The 18195-nt window shown below is 29.8% G+C and overlaps 2 protein-coding genes and 2 long non-coding RNA genes across 7 annotated transcripts in view; 2 read left to right on the top strand and 2 right to left on the bottom strand.

Annotated features, from left to right (window-relative positions):
- LOC143192669 (cilia- and flagella-associated protein 61) overlaps positions 1-1644 on the top strand; it is a 37653-nt gene extending 36009 nt beyond the window's left edge. The window contains 1 exon segment of the mRNA XM_076398146.1: positions 1445-1644. Within this exon segment, the coding sequence (XP_076254261.1) occupies positions 1445-1630 (186 nt within the window). The 3' untranslated portion in view covers positions 1631-1644.
- plx (PTB_TBC1D1_like and TBC domain-containing protein plx) overlaps positions 1-18195 on the bottom strand; it is a 192588-nt gene that overhangs the window by 111545 nt on the left and 62848 nt on the right. The window contains exon 1 of one of the 4 annotated variants that reach the window (XM_076397978.1): positions 8787-9340. The exons of 1 other annotated variant lie outside the window; for it this stretch is intronic. In XM_076397978.1, the coding sequence (XP_076254093.1) occupies positions 8787-8900 (114 nt within the window). In that variant the 5' untranslated portion in view covers positions 8901-9340. Of the gene's footprint in view, positions 1-1663; positions 1783-8786; positions 9341-18195 lie in introns of those variants that run through there. 2 more of the 4 variants (XM_076397980.1, XM_076397979.1) reach the window with 2 other exon arrangements.
- On the bottom strand, positions 10185-12065 carry LOC143192567 (uncharacterized). The gene is made up of 2 exons (XR_013004814.1): positions 11398-12065; positions 10185-11341 (listed from the first exon to the last, which is right to left on the bottom strand). It is a non-coding gene; the product is annotated as an uncharacterized LOC143192567 (long non-coding RNA).
- LOC143192568 (uncharacterized) lies at positions 15102-16870 on the top strand. The gene is made up of 2 exons (XR_013004815.1): positions 15102-15651; positions 15708-16870. It is a non-coding gene; the product is annotated as an uncharacterized LOC143192568 (long non-coding RNA).

Genomic DNA, 18195 nt, shown 5'->3' with positions numbered 1-18195 from the left:
ATTTTTTTGGTAGTTGCTGGGAACTAACAATATATTCTATATTGATATAGCAGCATTTTGATATACTGAATACTTTTGACTGTTTTTATGGCAATAATAGGTAATATTTCGATTACTCTCTCGATTTTTGTTAAAAAAATTTTACAATATTTTATAAAACAGTCGAATCGTGCTTTTGACTGAAAATAGTAATTATTACTTTCAGTCGCTAGTTTTTTGACTATCGACTGTTTCGACTGTTTTGCGACTATCGACTGTTCTGGCTGTTTTCAGTCAATAGTTTCCAATGCTAGTTTAAGGTAAATAATACTATATTATCTCTAAATGCTTATCCAACATTATTGTCAGGTACATATACAATTAACTATTTATTACATATTTATTGCATGTATATATTGTTTTTTTACAGAAAGTCTACCTACTATTATCAATACATAAAATAATATTTCTTTATAGAGATTTAGTTGCTTCGAGAAATCTATTTTCACAGAGTTTCCCACTCGTTATATTTGATTAGAATTAATCGAGATTGTTTATAAGAAATTTTTCTATTATAGTACATGGAGTCAGAAATATATATCCATTAGCTAGTAGATCTGAAAAATTATTTAAAGTGCGCATGATCAATACGTTTTTCTCTTATCATTCACGGTTCTTCTATTATACAGTTTCTGGATCTTTAAGCCATCTATATTATTTAATTCCTAGATTTTAGCCATAATAATATTTTAGCCAATTATTTTGAAAGATAATTTAAAAATTATTGTCAGATGTTCATTAAATTTTAAGTCAAACAAGCAAATACAATATTGATACGGAAAGACTTAAAAGTTTGCTTTCAGTATAACATAACCAGGAAATCTCATAACATTGATGGCACTAAAGGAATATGAAAAATTAAACTAGCCAATCAAATGTCACGTTTTCAGTGCCCCCCATGAATGAACCGACTAAAACAATTCCTCGGAGTTTATTATAGCAGATGCACTCCCTTATATAAATCGCCATTTTGAAAACATTTGTTTCAGTAATGACAGGTTTCATAAAATACAATTACTATTAAAAAAATCATAAATTTATTCCAGAATTCATACCGAATACAGTACCAAACGTGCTGGTTATTAATTGGTATCGTATAATTTGCTATTCTGAAAGGTTATGTAACTCAAGTAAACTTGTCGTTCAGTATTCTGAATTATATGCCTGGCCATTTCAATATAACAAAATAGTAAGATTATTCTATTTTTTTTAATATTTCTGTTTTAAATATAATTTTGAACTCGTAGATCCAATAAAAATTTTGGGTCATACATTCTCCAATCATATACAAATGTATCTGTTATTCTTTGTTATTAGGTATCATTATTATTGTTGTCAGAGATACTAAGTTATTTACTTTTTTATAATTTTAAACAAAAATGTGTTAAAAATTGATATATTTCAGTTAACTACGGAGGAGCAAAACAAAATTGAAGAAGAATTTCCGAACAAACTTTATCCTAAAATTATCGAACAAAAAGTACTTGACTTCATATATCAGAATTTGAGCTATCTACCGATGTATGCCCATCCCAATGTTGTTAGAAATATATTGGAAGGATTCGACAGAAGTCCATTATTTTCAAAATAAAATTAAAATATATATAGTGTTGTAATTATTTACCTCAGATATGATATTACACTAAACGTTTATGCTATTATTTAACAATACAACTACTACACACTGTTGCAAATTACACTATTATTGGTGCATTGATTTAAAAATAATATGCATGTGCGAGTACCGGTTTAGATTTGTAAAATATGTTTTATCATTGAGTAGTATCTAACCGCATACAACCTAAATGCGCAATATTTACTCCTAAAATAGCATATAACAATAACACTTGTAACAAATGTATTGTATAGGTTTTATTATTATTTTTAGGTATTAAATTAAATGCGGTTATATACAGCATTTGTTTATATTATATATCAAAATAATTTAAAACCAACTATTCAATGTTATTTGTATATGCAATATTTTGCTAGTTTTATATATAATATTACAATGAACCATTGAGGTTTAGTAATTTTTATAATATATTATATATTAATAATTAAGAAATTTAGTGAAAAGCATATATAGTTCAGCTGCCATAAATGTAGTATATTAGCAACGTTAAAACAATTTATCCCGATGTGAAATGAACAACATGAATTTTTAAATTGTTTCAGAATTATTCTTTCTTTCATCATCACCATCATCGTCCATAGTTGGCGGTTGGAAAACGTGTCCACTTTTCAATCGCTGCTACAATTGACCATTTGCCTTGACGAGCTTGAATTTGTTCCTGATCTTAAACGAATGAGATTTCTAATATAGTATCATAAAAAAAATATGTAGAATCTGTCCTCAAGTTTACAAATATCAGACAACATTGTCCCAATCTTGATACCATAGAGAAAAAGTGACAAGATAAGCGAACGCACGACACCAATTTTTGATCATGATTGTAGTGCTCTTCTCTTCCATACATACACCATCATAGAGAAGCCAAAGCTCCTGCAACTTTGCTGAGTCAGTTTATTATTTCAGCAATACATGCCACTATCTTTTCTTGTATTCTAAGGCACTGGACTATTGAAAAGTGAAGACTGTCAGTGGGTCTTCAACATGAAGTTGAACACAGTGAAGTACATAATAACACCATCCGTTAACCATGTAAATCCTTTAAAATTAATTCCTAAAATTAATAATAAAAAGGGTGTTTTAACACATTAATAAAATGACAAATCAAAAAACGTTTCTCTTTTTTGGTTTTGAGTCATTCGACTTTCTTAATGACATATGTTTGACATATGGTTGTAAGTTTATATATAGCATATTTTACTCCATCTATAACATGTTTCAAAAAAGGTTATATTTATTCCATTGATTTAAAAAAAAACCTCTATTGAAAAAATATATATTCATTATTAGCATGTATAGTTTCGGATTTTAACATAATGATTTCAAATATCACATATTTCAAATAAATATATATTTGAAATATAAGCCTACACATAATATGCTACATAATATACAACGTTAATATGCATATAGGTCACACTGGATGAACGACTAGAATTATAATGTTTCCACTTCGAATTCGTTCTACTTCGGTTCTGATGATTCTATCGATTCAGATCAAAATGAGCGTTATCCGAAAACATGATATTGGTAAACAATGAATGTAAAGCCTTTGACTGGCATATTGGAGCTCTTTATCGAATAAAAAAAATTTGCATCCTTTATATGTACATTGTAGACTCTTTTAGTTGCTGTAGTTTAACTAGCACTGAATCTCGTGAGCACCAGGCCCGGTCTGTTTTCGAGATACATTCCAACCAATGGATTTCTTTTAAGAAAACTGTTATAAAACCTTTAAAATAAAAAATTCCCCAAATAGTGTAATATCATTAAATATAAGATAAATTACTTCAAATCATATATCTATTTTTTAAATTGTGTGAATTGTTAATTCCAAAATAATGAAAAACCTACGCTTGCTGGAAAATAGTTTGAATGAAATTGAAAATTCTAGCAATGAAATTGAACTGAATTAAAAGTATTCGACTACTTATTAACTAAAAAATATAACAAGTATAGAATATTTAATATTATAACAATAAGCCAACCGTATATAATTAATCAATTCAAAACAGAATTATATTTTGCCGTGGCCTATAAAAACTTGAAACAGATCAATTTAATTGGTCCGTTATAATATAATACATATAATATGTAATATTCTAGACTATTATAATCGAAAGCTAACAATGCATATAGTTCTTAGCATCAGTCGTTATGTACAATGAACAATATTAATAGATTGTCCTAGTTTTTGAAATCCTTTATCATGCTTAGAATATTTTATATTCCACCAAGGGTGCTAGAAACTCCGGCACCGTATAATATGTAAATCACGCATTTCTAAATCTGTAATATGTCCTTATGAAAGAAATCGATATGCTGTCGGTCACAAGTACCGGGAACTGATAAAATGTACTATATTTTTATTATTTATGCATGTTTATTGTGTCACTATCAAATTGTTATATCGTTATTTTCACAGTAAAGCCACTTCCGATATTTTCACATATGCGAATATTTTAATTGTCAAAACATTATTAAAGGCATTTTGCGGAATCGACTCGACTGAATATTTTTATGACAGAACATACAAAGTCTATATAATGAGTACTTGACATACATTGCTACAGAACGCACTACTAGCTTTGAAAAGTGATTACTGATAGCGTTACTATTAATTGTCAAGTTGCTATGGTTTAATTTGTTGATTTGAAATCTTGTACACAATTATTGTACAAATATATAAATTAAGTAAAGTTGTACCATTTAAATATTAGCCATATGTATTCTACTACTATTTTTTCACTTAAAACTAGCCTATATCAATCAAAATATTTTACATCTTTTTCTAGAGCGATTTTTTTACCGATATTTTTACCTATACTTCTTCAGCGTCAGCTGACAGCTGACCGAGCTTTATCAAGAAGATGACTTTGAGACTTATACTATCTATTTCTGGTCAAACAAAACAAGTCCAACATGCAAGTCATTCAATTTGTTCAGGTGGCGTTGGTAGTACCTTAATATACTACACTTGCTGATCCAAGGCATATTAGGCAAGGCACAATAGGACTACAATATTCCACGGAAAAATATTTTCAATATAAAACTATAAAATTGTAGATAAGACAGACAAATATTCCGTTTCAATGTCGATATGGATGACTCACCAATCAGTAAACAACCAGAAGTTCAGAGTCGAATGAAAGATGAACGAATTCCTTCCAGAATTCTATCACGAAATTGACTTTTTTGGGTGGAAGAACATACCTGAAAAAACATAGATAAAAATAATAGAAAGTGATTTGAAAAGTAGGAGACTAACGAGATGAGAGAATTTCAATCAATCGAGGAACTGTGGCCAGGTTTAGTGAAAAAGGAAACTCTTTTTGCTGCCAAGCATGTACCTCGATGCCATATTTCTTAAAATTACACATAAGTACTGAATTTTGAAAATTTAACTATGTAGAGAAATGTTAATACCATTTAATTTAACAGTTATTTATATTGAAGCTAAGTATATAACTTGACTTGACTTAAGATCTAAATTAACGCTACTAGATGTAGGAAGTGCTTCTAATGTAATGTAATGAAATATAATGAACGATATAATAAAATTTAATATTGAACAACGATTAAATACAAAGTTTTTTAGTAAGTCCACGAAGAGAATATCAAAAGCAGCACTACAAGTTCGACATTTTAACATATACCTATCACAAAAACATCACCGAAATTTCAGGATTAAATTAAATTTAACTTAAAAACAAGTAGATTCAGTTTGCATGCACATTCATTAACCAAGGAACAAAAGCATATTTAAGTGAGACTTTGATAATAATTTAAATCACTTTGTGTATTGTATCATCCCTATGAATTAGACTGAATTTACCACCATAATGCTGAATTGAAAATAAGAGAGCTAAATAATGGTGAATTTTGCACCGAGAGGCTTATTATTCAATCGCTGATACTAAATTACTATGGCAGTTACATAACTGAGTACGGCATGCGGATAACAAAGTTTTGTTAATTCAATATATATTAATTACTAAGTGTTGCGGCTACTTTACACTAGATCCGGTGATTCCTTCACAACCGATTGCTCAAAATTTTGTGGACAAATTGAATTGAGCGGTTAGGTAAAAATCCAACAAACGTAAAGTCATAGAAGCTTTAAAATAGGTGACAGCATCGCCGTTGTCCGTCACAATTCACAGAAGAACTTGAGGTAGTCAATTTCTACCCGAGCTCAAGAACACAGCCTTTCACAGAACTTGGCTGTTATGCTACTATATATATATGCTATTATATATATGCTTTTATATGTATACTATGCTGATTAGCTCTGATGTCGAAAACATTCCAACAACTTCCAGCGGTGTTGGATTATGTTTTGATTAACCCTCGGTTTCGTTCGACGCTCACCGATCTAAAGACGATCTGACGACTATAAATCTGATCATTATTTCCTCCGTGCAACAGTGCAGCTGTGACTTCTATGGGCAAAGTCTATAAATTCGCATGCAATGAATCGCAAATGGAGCTACTTGCGGAATCCAAAACATCAGAGAGTTTCAAATCAAAACCACAAAAAATCCAGATACACATATAGATACGATAGAAAAACACATTTCTGAAGCAATTGATAAGTGAGCCACAAAAGCATGTCCACTTGATCGTTATAAAACACAACTCTGGATATCGGACGAATATCTACAATCTCGAACGAAGTTCAATTAACGATCGGAGAGAGTACATTGAACATGGAAGCAAGCGATAATTCTAGCTGTCACTAATAGCAAGCTACAATAAACAGTGTAAGAACTATAGAAGCACGTCTTCTATCAATTGTTGGGAAGGAATTTATGAAAATCAAACCAGTGAGACATCAAACGACACGCGAGGAAACCTAACGAGAAGAACAGGCATTTCAGACTCACTCGAGGTAGCATAGATAAGATTTTCGCATTATGCCAGCTGATGGAGGAACATACTAGATGTGGAGAGCCTGCGATTGTTTATATTGATTTTCGCTCTGTGTTCGACTGTTTACACTGACCCTCACTCTGGGCATCATTAGAAGCGGTAAGTGTTTCCCTAAATGTTATTAAATTATTTCAGGCGTCTTACAATGGTTCCATTAACTATGTGCGAATGCAAAATGATTTGTCATATCAATTTGAAATCCAAGCCGGTATTCGCCAAGGATATGTCGCCTCTCCACTGTTTTCAACATGATAGTGGACGCACAAATTCCTTGAACGATCTGATGCTCACTCTTCATGACAGAGAACGCACCGGATAACCGGATTTACCATTACCGCTCAATCTCTTGAGTGTTTGAAACAAAATTTAATTATATTGAACACTTCGATGAACTAATTTATAATTCTAGCTTCTATTGGATGGTAAACACAACTTATTATTTGTACTGGAACTACTGCTTAACATGGGCTCGAAACAAAGGCCTTCGGCATCAAGCCTACCGACCGGTGTGTGACCTAGTTAGACATGATGATTCCAGAAGACATTCGGAGTCTTCTTACCCCGGCTGGGTACTGGCGTAACTGGAATAATTGTCCTTGTAGGATTTAGCACTCTTGCCTTTTTGAATAATCATAAATATAAAAAGAAAATTCTAAAGTCTTGACAACTGACGAATCGCCTGTTACTACAAATTTCAATGGGATCCAGTTGGACCACGTGCAGAAGTTCAAGTACACGTGTAGAAGTAGAGATTAGTAACATAGAAGGAAAAGATGACATTCACCTCAGAAATGTTAAAAAGAATCGACCAAGTTGACAAAATCAACAGCCAAGATTAAATTCCGCATCTTTCAAACACTTATATTCTCATTTCTTAAGTATGGCTCCGAGACTTGGATTCTGTCACAGAACTACATATATAGACTAGGAGTATTTCAAATATGATGCTTAAGTCATCAGAAAGTCAGAAAATTAGAGGTAAAAGAGTTTCTCAGACTTATATGGCGAAAATGATATTTTGGGTCTAAAACAAATCGAGTAGCTCCGACGACGACGTGAATCAAGATCATCGAAAAAGACTTGAAACATAGGAGACCGACATTTTCCTAGTCCAGGACAGCTGCGGCCGATCGCCAACTGTGGCGGAATTTAGCGAAGAATGTTCGAAGTCCTGGGCAACCAACAGCAGCGTATTGATTAAGAAGTAGACATTAACACACGACCTACAGAAGGACAATAATCAATTTAATTTGGTTTAAATTGAACAACATGAGCGTAAACGATACGTTGCATGAACGATTTGAGGGTATAGTAGTAAACTCTCCCAGAAGTGACGTGAATTGGCCATCAATTGTGCGATTTGACCAGTTTTGCAAATCATGGGTTTGAGATTTCCTTAAACCACAGATTTGTACCATGAGGCCGTAATCAATCAATGATCTTTAAATTTAAAATAATCCATGTCGTCTCTTAATTTTAGCCAGACCTACAAAAACATACATGGCATAATAATTTTCAATTAAAACAATGTTTTTTATTATACCTCACGTAGCTAGCTTCTTTCGATTTTAACATCGACTGGTCCCCTGGAAAACACTACATATAATATATTTATACATCTTTCAGTATACTTGAGTAATGTGTCAAAATTTAATTTAAATCCACTATTTTTTTCCAAAAGCGTTCATATCAGAATATCTAAATATAAATCGATGAAACACATAATAATAAAATATGTAACATACATAATAATGAAACAAATTAAAAAAAACATGAAACAGCAGACACATAAGCGAATAGTCACCGCTATTCAAAAATTAGTGGTCGTTATATTATAATTAAAAAAAGGGAAAACAAAATATTTTGCAAATATTACTTGTACTAGCAGCAATTTAAAAATATAATAGTCTCCATTTAAAGACCGGTAACACTGATAAAAATATATTTATATGCAATATAGATAGTGAAGATTATATATATATATATATATATATATATATATATATATATATATATATATATATATATATATATATATTCAATTATTAGAACAAAAGTTAAAAAATGGCATTTTAAAAAATTATTGAATCCGTGATATTTCAGTGTTAGGTTAGAATTTGGATAACGTAAATGTAATGTTATAAACACCGTAAACATAAAAAATGTAATTTTGAATGGTTACCTTTCCATTATAATCCCTTCTTCTAATCTCGGAAACTATCCACGGCAACATAGCGCTGGAAAACCTCCTATCCATAGAAGTAAATCCATGGTAAGTTACTGGAATTAACTTCATTCTTACACTCACTATATATTTTACTTAATAATGCCAATTTAAATAAATCGATCGGTATATAGGTTAAATATTCCGATCGTTTACGTGTTACTACCGAAAATCAAACAATATTATAGAACATATCTTTGACTAAGATCTTAGTCAGCTTATAAGAAGCGTAAACGAAGAACTTTATGTCATTAAAATAAAATGTAAACATAAACGCATAAATCGGAATCGAAATAGCAACATATTCTTGAAGGAAATTCCAACCGATTGCCATACACAAACACCAATATAATATATGAGCCGTTTTTTGAAACAATTCGCCGGTGTCTCGTGAGCAAAACCCGAAACTATGATACACGGTAAAGAAACAGCGATTTTTTAAATGACTGTTCCATTGAAACCTCGCGGAACTCGTGTTTTCCCCCCTCTGAGTCAATCGCGTCGCGACGGAGTATTGATCCCGACTTGAGGCTTGAATGAATATGACTGCAGGAAACTTCGAATTCCAACAAACTACCGCTCGGCATCGATTGTTCAACTTAAACGATGTTTAGGTCAACAGAAGCGTGTTTTTGTAGGTAGATTAATTGTTCGCCTAAAAGCGATGCAGTGTATATCGACAAGGTCATTTAAATTACTCTTCTCCTAAAGAAGATATTATATATTATTATATAGTTTATCATCTTTTATATCTTGTAATAAAATAATATTAGAAAAAATAAAACACTGTGGGCTACATTCATATTCATTGCTTTTTGTTGCAATTTTGTTGTTATTAAAAGCAAATAAAATAATTTTAGTCATTGCACTTGAAACATTCTTATACATTAAATATAAAAATATTTTATATCTTATTCCTTCTGCTGTAGCAATTTCTTCCATGAAATTTTTAACTTTCAATTCCATGAAAATATAAAGTTAAATCAATATTTTTTTATATTAAAACATAAATTTTATAGCTAGGCAACTAGTAATAGCCGACGGCAGCTCCGTAGAGTTATGACTACAGCCACGGAAGGCGCTGATATCAGATAAATCGGAAAAGGTATACTAGTGGATGGAAAAATCATTGGACTGCTGACATCAGGGGTGTGCAACTGCAATGGTAAGTAGTGGGGCAAAGTTTCGCTTAGTCCAATCATTGGCGGCACTGACAACGCGAATTTGATTGGTTAGTTTAAAATAGTTATGTAGAAACCTGTAAGGAAAATACTTTGCTTTGATTAGTCTGCCATTTCCCCTGATTATTTTGTGACGTCACATTTATTGGCCAATAGTATTTAAATAAAAATCAAATTCAAATTTTAAAATTAATTTATTAAAATAAAATCCTATACAAGTATACATAAGTGTAAATAATATAAATATATATAAACAAAAAGCAAAAAAAAACAATTATGAACTCTATTCTAGGCAATATTAAAATATCTATAATTCTTCTATAAGGCCTTCCCATATATGTTTAGTGCCATCAATTTTATGGGATCTATTAGAGTTCTAACTTATCTTGATATATTGAAGGTAAACTTTAAATACTTTCCTGTTGATATTACATTAACTTTATTAAACCAAAAATACAATCAAACCTCAGAATAACTTAAAACTTTGTCTTGAAAATCATTATGGATTGGACAGTCGAAACACTAAAAATGTATGTGTTTTTTAAAAATATTTAGATTTTAGAGTATTTAATCTGTGGAACTACTTAATATAGAATATAGACAAATATTGCATGTTGTCTCTTTTTCAGAAGTTTTGTTAAATAGCCTGAAATAAGACTGTAATATTAGACTTTTGTTTTCCTGAGAGCAAAATTATCTGGAACTGAAAATATAGACTCAACTGGTGATTTAACAACCTCAAGTGGTACTAGATCTCCCGTTAAAAAAGAATATAAGTTATCTAACATGTTCATCTTCTTCACAATTTTCTCCGGGAGAATGATGTGAAAAAATTGAAATGATGAGCCCTTTTAAAAATTTCTCGAACATACTAGGGGAAGGATGCTGTTTCTACCTCTATGACCTCTAATAGATCCAACAAAAATCTTTAAGCAATTTTGGTTAAGATTTGTTAAACAAATGTAGTTATTTGTAAATTTAGACAAAATAGATTTCTTTAAGTTAATAAATCCCCTAAAAGTAGCAAATAAATTTTTAATTGATGGCACCATAACAAATATTTCTTAACAAGGCAATCAAATTTAAATATATAATTCCTCTACTATAAAATGATTGAACACTGATTGTTCTAAAAAGTTAAAGTATTGCAAATATTTTAGGGGTATTTTACAATTAAAAGTAGTATTTATTACTACTAATTATCCAGTTATATTAATTATTACCTTCTTGTAAGACTTCTTTATGTAGAGACATCACACTGACAACATACGCACAACTTGGTAGATTAATTGAATTTTATTACTACTAACATCTTCATAAGTTTTTGAATTTCTGTAGACAAACAATATATAAACAGACATGTAGTAGATAGATAATTTTATATGTACCTGATAAAACCAATGATGGATATGCATTTACCCAAATACCTGTTCGTGAAGGAAGGATAATTCTAAACTTTTTACTAATATGTCCATAACAAACACCATGACGTTGATATATTTGCATTTTGGTTTATCCAGGTAACTTACTACTATTTACTTGATCAACCCATTTTTGGAAAGGAGCGAGATCATTCTTTGGGAAACGATGTCTAATTTCCGTAGTAGAATTTTACCCCGGTACACTACATCTTTTACTACACTGACGTATTATCATCAATTTTTATATTATTACCCCATAATAATTAATGTAAAACAGAAAATATGCACAACGTAAAACGAAAATTTCGTGATCTAAACAAAAACCATAACCTACAAACAACAAACATAAAAATGGACGCCCATAGAAAATGCTGATTTCACACAATTTGATCGACCAATCACATTTCATGTTAGTGGCGGCATCTGCAATTTAAACTGCCAATCACAATTTGCGATCGCAGCGCTACAGTTGATTGAACTAAACAAAACATTTCCCCAACGTCGCCTATACCGTGAAATTTCTATTTTTTCTATGGCTGACATTCGAGAGGGAGATGACGTCAAGCCGATTGCGGCGTTGCCGATATGTCAAATTAGTATTTACATATAGGGAAAATAAAATACATTTAAATGTTGCCGTTCATCTGAATTCTGCAATCCGTCAACGTAATTTACAATCATTAATTTTTTTTTGCTAATTAGATTTTGCAAATACTAAAATATCTCAATATAAAATAAGTAGTCTCCATTTCTCCATTTTTCCGCATTCTAATATTTAAACTTTTAGTGGGCTTCAATTTTATTTGGATTATTCATCATATTTCACAGTTAAAAAATTGGTTTTGTGTAACCAACCACAAAAAAAACATAAATGAATAATTTGAAATAAAATGTATCAAGACAAATAACCTAAATTTGTCTAGGCACAATTGATTCTTTGGTACCGACTACTCTGTGATTGTAACTCAAATAATATTTTTTAAATATATTTCTTTGTATATCTCTAAAATGATTTTTGTTCCAAACAATTGCCAATAATTGTTTTCGGCTGTTGAGAATTTTATTTCCGTGTTTGTTGTGGGTGAGAAGTGGGAAAGAACTACAGAAGTTGCAATATTTTATGCATCTGTTAATATGAATTGTTTATTAAAATTATGATATATTAAAATACTATCAGATGTTTTACAAACGTTTACAAAATTGTACATTTTTCAAAATTGTTCTTATTTTTGGGGATGTTACAAATTGTGTATTTTTTAAATAATTTTTCACAATTTCAGCCAAATTTTAAACAAATCTTCTATAATATCCAAAAAGACCTAAATATGGTTTTATTTTAATTCTTTTTAATTTTGTAATATATGAAATCAAGTATGGATTTAATTTTGTTAGTCATTCCAGTTTTTTCGGCATTACCCAAATTGGAGAATTCCATGTCAATATTGAATCACGAATGATTCCCTAATCAAATAACTAAAATATTATCTTAATTAATTAGTATTATTCTAAAGCTTATTCTAAAGTTAAAAAGCTATTTCATATTTTCATTTTCATATTTTCCGAATATCAATTATATGCAGGCTAGGGGCACTTTAACCAATCTCAGAAGAACTGACAGTCCAATTTTAATCCATTTTCTGTTCTCAATAATTGTCCATTTCCGGTAAATTAAATAAATGAAAAGGAAAACAGCCTCGTGATCTCTTTCGAATCCTATCAACTTCACCGGTTATGATTTGCGTAAGAATAAATACACAGTTTTACTTCAACAAAACAATTTTATTAAAAAAATAGAAAATCGACTAGGATTGACAGTAGTGGGAACGATACTGCCATTTTCGCCCACTAGAAAGTAACCTACTCTTCTATCTGAAGAGATAGAAGAATAACAATTGATATTAAGAATTGTTGCCGAATTCTACCTGCAGTCTTCACAATATAAAAGCTTGTTCTGTTCCATGTTCTGTCCCGTCACAGTAATTTAAATGACCTATTTAATCACTTAATTGTACTAATAACATAATACAAAACAAACAAATGTATATATATATATATATATATATATATATATATATATATATATATATATATATATATATATATATATATATAGAAAGAAATAGTACTAAATATTAAAATTAACAAATAATTGTAACTATATAAGAAAATAAAATATTTAACAAAGCAAATTCACTTTTGCACTCGAGATAATAAAAACGCACCTTTCCTCATTCCGGACACAAAGCAAAATACCCAGAATTTATAGTCATAGAGAAATATAGATTTAACTTTGTCGAACATTTTGGGGGAATGTGTCGTGACGTCCAACATATAGATGTCGCCACCGTTAATTTATTACTTAATTTTAATCGCTATGCTATGAGCCGCAACGGGATCCTATTGGTTCACTTCGTCTATATAGCATTTTCATTGCTTAATTGGGCGCCATTTTCAGTATGCCTAATCGATAAAATAAGCCTAACCTAGCCTCAATTTGGATTTTTGCAACGTTTAGAGATTAAGTTATTAGTTCATTAGTATTTATAAGTCGATAGTATAATAAGTAAAGTGAAATCTCGATTTAGAATGTGTTGTGTGCCCGGAGGCACAGATAGTAAAGAAATGCAGAAGAGTTTTACTTTGAAGAAGTATTTAGCGGTCTTTAAAAAATGGTTGATAATGTTAAAAATTCCAAAGTGAATGGATTAACCATGAAAAAATGTATAATCGTTACAGCGTGTTTTGTTGATGTAAGTTGAGGTGCATCTTTTCATATTAATAATCATAAAATTATCCGAAAGAAGCTACATAAACGGACATATATTTTTATTCTTGGATCAATTATTTGATAAACTCCACTAAAATAATAGCTCCTCAATGATTAGAGGATTAACCAAAGTTCAATATACTAGGCATTTTGGTGCAAAGCGAATCAGGAATTATATAGTGCTTACATTTTATTGCCCAAGTAATAACAAATTTGTTAAAGTGAATTCAAAATTTACTAATCACCTTGAAAGGGTTCATTTCATTAAACAAAAAATGTGTAATTATCCGAATAAATATATTGGCTTAAGCCTACTTAATTAAGATAATTTGGAATTTTTGGGTCTATTAGATTTCACGGATTGAGGAATATACATTCTTCGCCTAGTTAATTATTATTATTAATTATATTAATAAAATATATATATTAATATATTAATTATATATATATCAATAAAATATTAATTAATTAAATATTAATTAAATTAATGGCACTAAACAAATATGAAAAAGGAAAAAAACCGAAGAGATAATGTTGATTTGTTCCAAAGTTCTTCGTTTATGATAATTGTTATATATTATAGATATATTTATTTTTATAGTATATTTATATTTTATAAATAATTTACAGTGTTACAGATTATATTCATTTCATTTATTGAATTTTATTTAATAAATTTATTTCATAATGGAAACAATTTATCTTATTAAAATTTAATTGGTCAATTAAACGTGACGTCAGGGCTGTCGCGTGCCAAACTTTATCAAAAAGCCAATCAAATGTCTTCACAGCGAAATGTTTTCCTTACAGGTGCCTATAATGAAGATTTAAATTAACCATCAAATTACTTGAATGGCCGAATGTTGATGTTTTCTCTCTATTACTCATAGAAAAAATAGAAATTTCACGGTATTGGCGACCTTGGGGAAATGTTTTGTTTGGTTCAATCAACTGTAGCGCTGCGATCACAAATTGTGATTGGCTAGTTTAAATTCCTGGTGCCACCACTAACATGAAACGTGATTTGTCGATCAAATTGTGTTTTATCAGCATTTTCTATGGGCGTCCATTTTTATGTTTGTTGTTTGTAGGTTTTGGTTTTTATTTAGATCACGAAATTTTCGTTTTACGTTGTGCATATTTTCTGTTTTACATTAATTATTATGGAGTAATAACATAAAAATTGACGACAATGCGTCAGTGTAGTAAAAGATATAGTGTACCGGGGTAAAAATCTACTACGGAAATTAGACATCGTTTCCCAAAGAATGATCTCGCTCCTTTCCAAAAATGGGTCGATCAAGTAAATAGTAGTAAGTTACCTGGATAAACCACAATGCAAATATATCAACGTCATGGTGTCTGTTATGGACATTTTAGTGAAAAATTTAGAATTACCATTCCTTCAGAAACAGGTATTAGGGTAAATGCATATCCATCATTGGTTTTATCAGGTACATATAAAATTATCTATCTACTACATGTCTGTTTATATATTGTTTGTTTACAGAAAATCAAAACCTGATGATGAAATGAAGATGTTAGTAGTAATAAAATTCAATTAATCTACCAAGTTGTTCGTATGCTGTCAGTGTGATGTCTCTACATAAAGAAGTCTTACAATAAGGTAATAATTAATATAACTGGATAATTAGTAGTAATAAATACTACTTTTAATTGTAAAATATCCCTAAAATATTTGCAATACTTTAGCTTTTTAGAACAATCAGTGTTCAATCATTTTATAGTAGAGGAATTATATATTTAAATTTGATTGCCTTGTTGAGAAAATATTTGTTATGGTTCCATCAATTAAAAATTTAATTGCTACTTTTAGGGGATTTATTACCTTAAAGAAATCTATTTTGTCTAAATTTACAAATAACTACATTTGTTTAACAAATCTTAACCAAGATTGCTTAAAGAATTTTATTGTATCTATTAGAGGTCATGGAGGTAGAAACAGCATCCTTCCCCTAGTATGTTCGAGAAATCTTTAAAAGGGCTCATCACTTCAATTTTTTCACATCATTCTCCCGGAGAAAATTGTGAAGAAGATGAACATGGTAGATAACTTATATTCTTTTTTAACGGGAGATCTAGTACCACTTGAGGTTGTTTAATCACGAGTTGAGTCTATATTTTCAGTTCCAGAGAATTTTGCTCTGAGGAAAACAAGTCTAATATTGTATTTTAGTCTTATTTCAAGCTATTTAACAAAACTTCTGAAAAAGAGACAACATGCAATATTTGTCTATATTCTATATTAAGTAGTTCCACAGATTAAATACTCTAAAATCTAAATATATTTAAAAAACATAAATTTTTAGTGTTTCAACTGTCTAATCCATAATGATTTTCAAGATCAAATTTTAAGTTATTATGATGTATGATTTTTGGTTTAATGAAGTTAATGCAATATCAACAGGGAATGATTTAAAGTTTACCTTGTATATATCAAGATAAGTTAGAACTCTAATAGATCCCATAAAATTGATGGCACTAAACATATATGGGAAGGCGTTGTAGAAGAATTATAGATATTTTAATTTTGCCTAGAATAGAATTCATAATTGTTTTTTTTTTGCTTTTTGCTTATATATATTTATATTATTTACACTTATGTATATTTGTATAGGATTTTATTTTAATAAATTAATTTTAAAATTTAAATTTGATTTTCATTTAAATACTATTGACCAATAAATATGACGTCACAAAATAAACAGGCGAAATGGCAGACCAATCAAAGCAAAGTATTTTCCTTACAGGTTTCTACATAACTATTTTAAACTAACCAATCAAATTCGCGTTGTCAGCGCCGCCAATGATTGCACTAAGCGAAACTTTGCCCCACTACTTACCATTGTAGTTGCACACCCCTGATTACTCTATGATTGTATCCTACCACTACCGATCCCCCACCTACCAAAATTCCTTCCCTACTCATATTTAGTATAATAATTTAGAGGGCATAATTGGCAACAAGTAACGTAGTAAGACGAAGTAACGTTCCAAGCGGGTTAAGTGACATTTTTCGGTACTTTTAAAAGGAGTTCCGATATCAGCCTGGGGCATTATCGATCCATTTCCCAAAACCGTACGTTTACTAATACTATAATCATGCGAATAATCAGTCTGTTGTCCGCATTAATTGCATAAAACTAAATATTCTATTTTCATGTTATTATATACAATTATTATTAAATTATCCATTATAATTTTTATTTTCCATTTTTTATTAAATGAAATAATACCTCTTTTAACATATTTTTAACACTAAATTGTTGTTTTTAGATTATAATTTTATACCAAGGAAATAAATTAGAAAATAAGTTTAATTATATATTATTTTATATTTATAAATAAACGGTTTAATCAATTTTATAGTTTCATTTTTTTTATTGTAATATTTATGTATTTACAACATATTTAATTAATTAAATTTAAAATAACGATTAAAAAAATTAAATCATTCATTATTCAAATGAAAAATATACTTATTAAAATATTTTGTCTTATCTCAATATATGATATTCCAAATCAAGGATTGTATAAAAACCAGATGTTTCAGTTTAGAGGTATCTAATGTTATTGTTACGAATCACTTATGATTTGGGCGGGACGGAATTAATAACACAACTTATGGCCTTCGAACAAAAGAGACACTTTATTTTGATCCCTGGAATTTTATACAGTCTCGATACAATTTACAGCACACTCTACTAACTCTTCTTCCTCTTTTCTAGACTGGCTCTTGTATCGACTCAAATCATATCTTTAACAGTTATCATACCACAGCAATAAATTGCGCTGTACATAATGAATTTTTGTTTTTTTGTTTCTCTAAAAATCTACAATGCTCGATGAATACCTAGAAATCTAATGATAGCATAAAATAAAATGAGAATATTCAGACCAAACTCTCGAGAACTACCTATTCCGAAGACTTCAGAAGGATTTTAAGAACCCCGATTGATTCTCAAAAAGAATCACCT

This window comes from Rhynchophorus ferrugineus, unplaced genomic scaffold (genome assembly GCF_030347505.1).
Source record: "Rhynchophorus ferrugineus isolate W39M unplaced genomic scaffold, kcgeb_rfMv2 rfM3, whole genome shotgun sequence".
Classification (NCBI taxonomy): domain Eukaryota; kingdom Metazoa; phylum Arthropoda; class Insecta; order Coleoptera; family Curculionidae; genus Rhynchophorus; species Rhynchophorus ferrugineus.
This window is presented reverse-complemented; position numbering and strand designations above follow the sequence as displayed.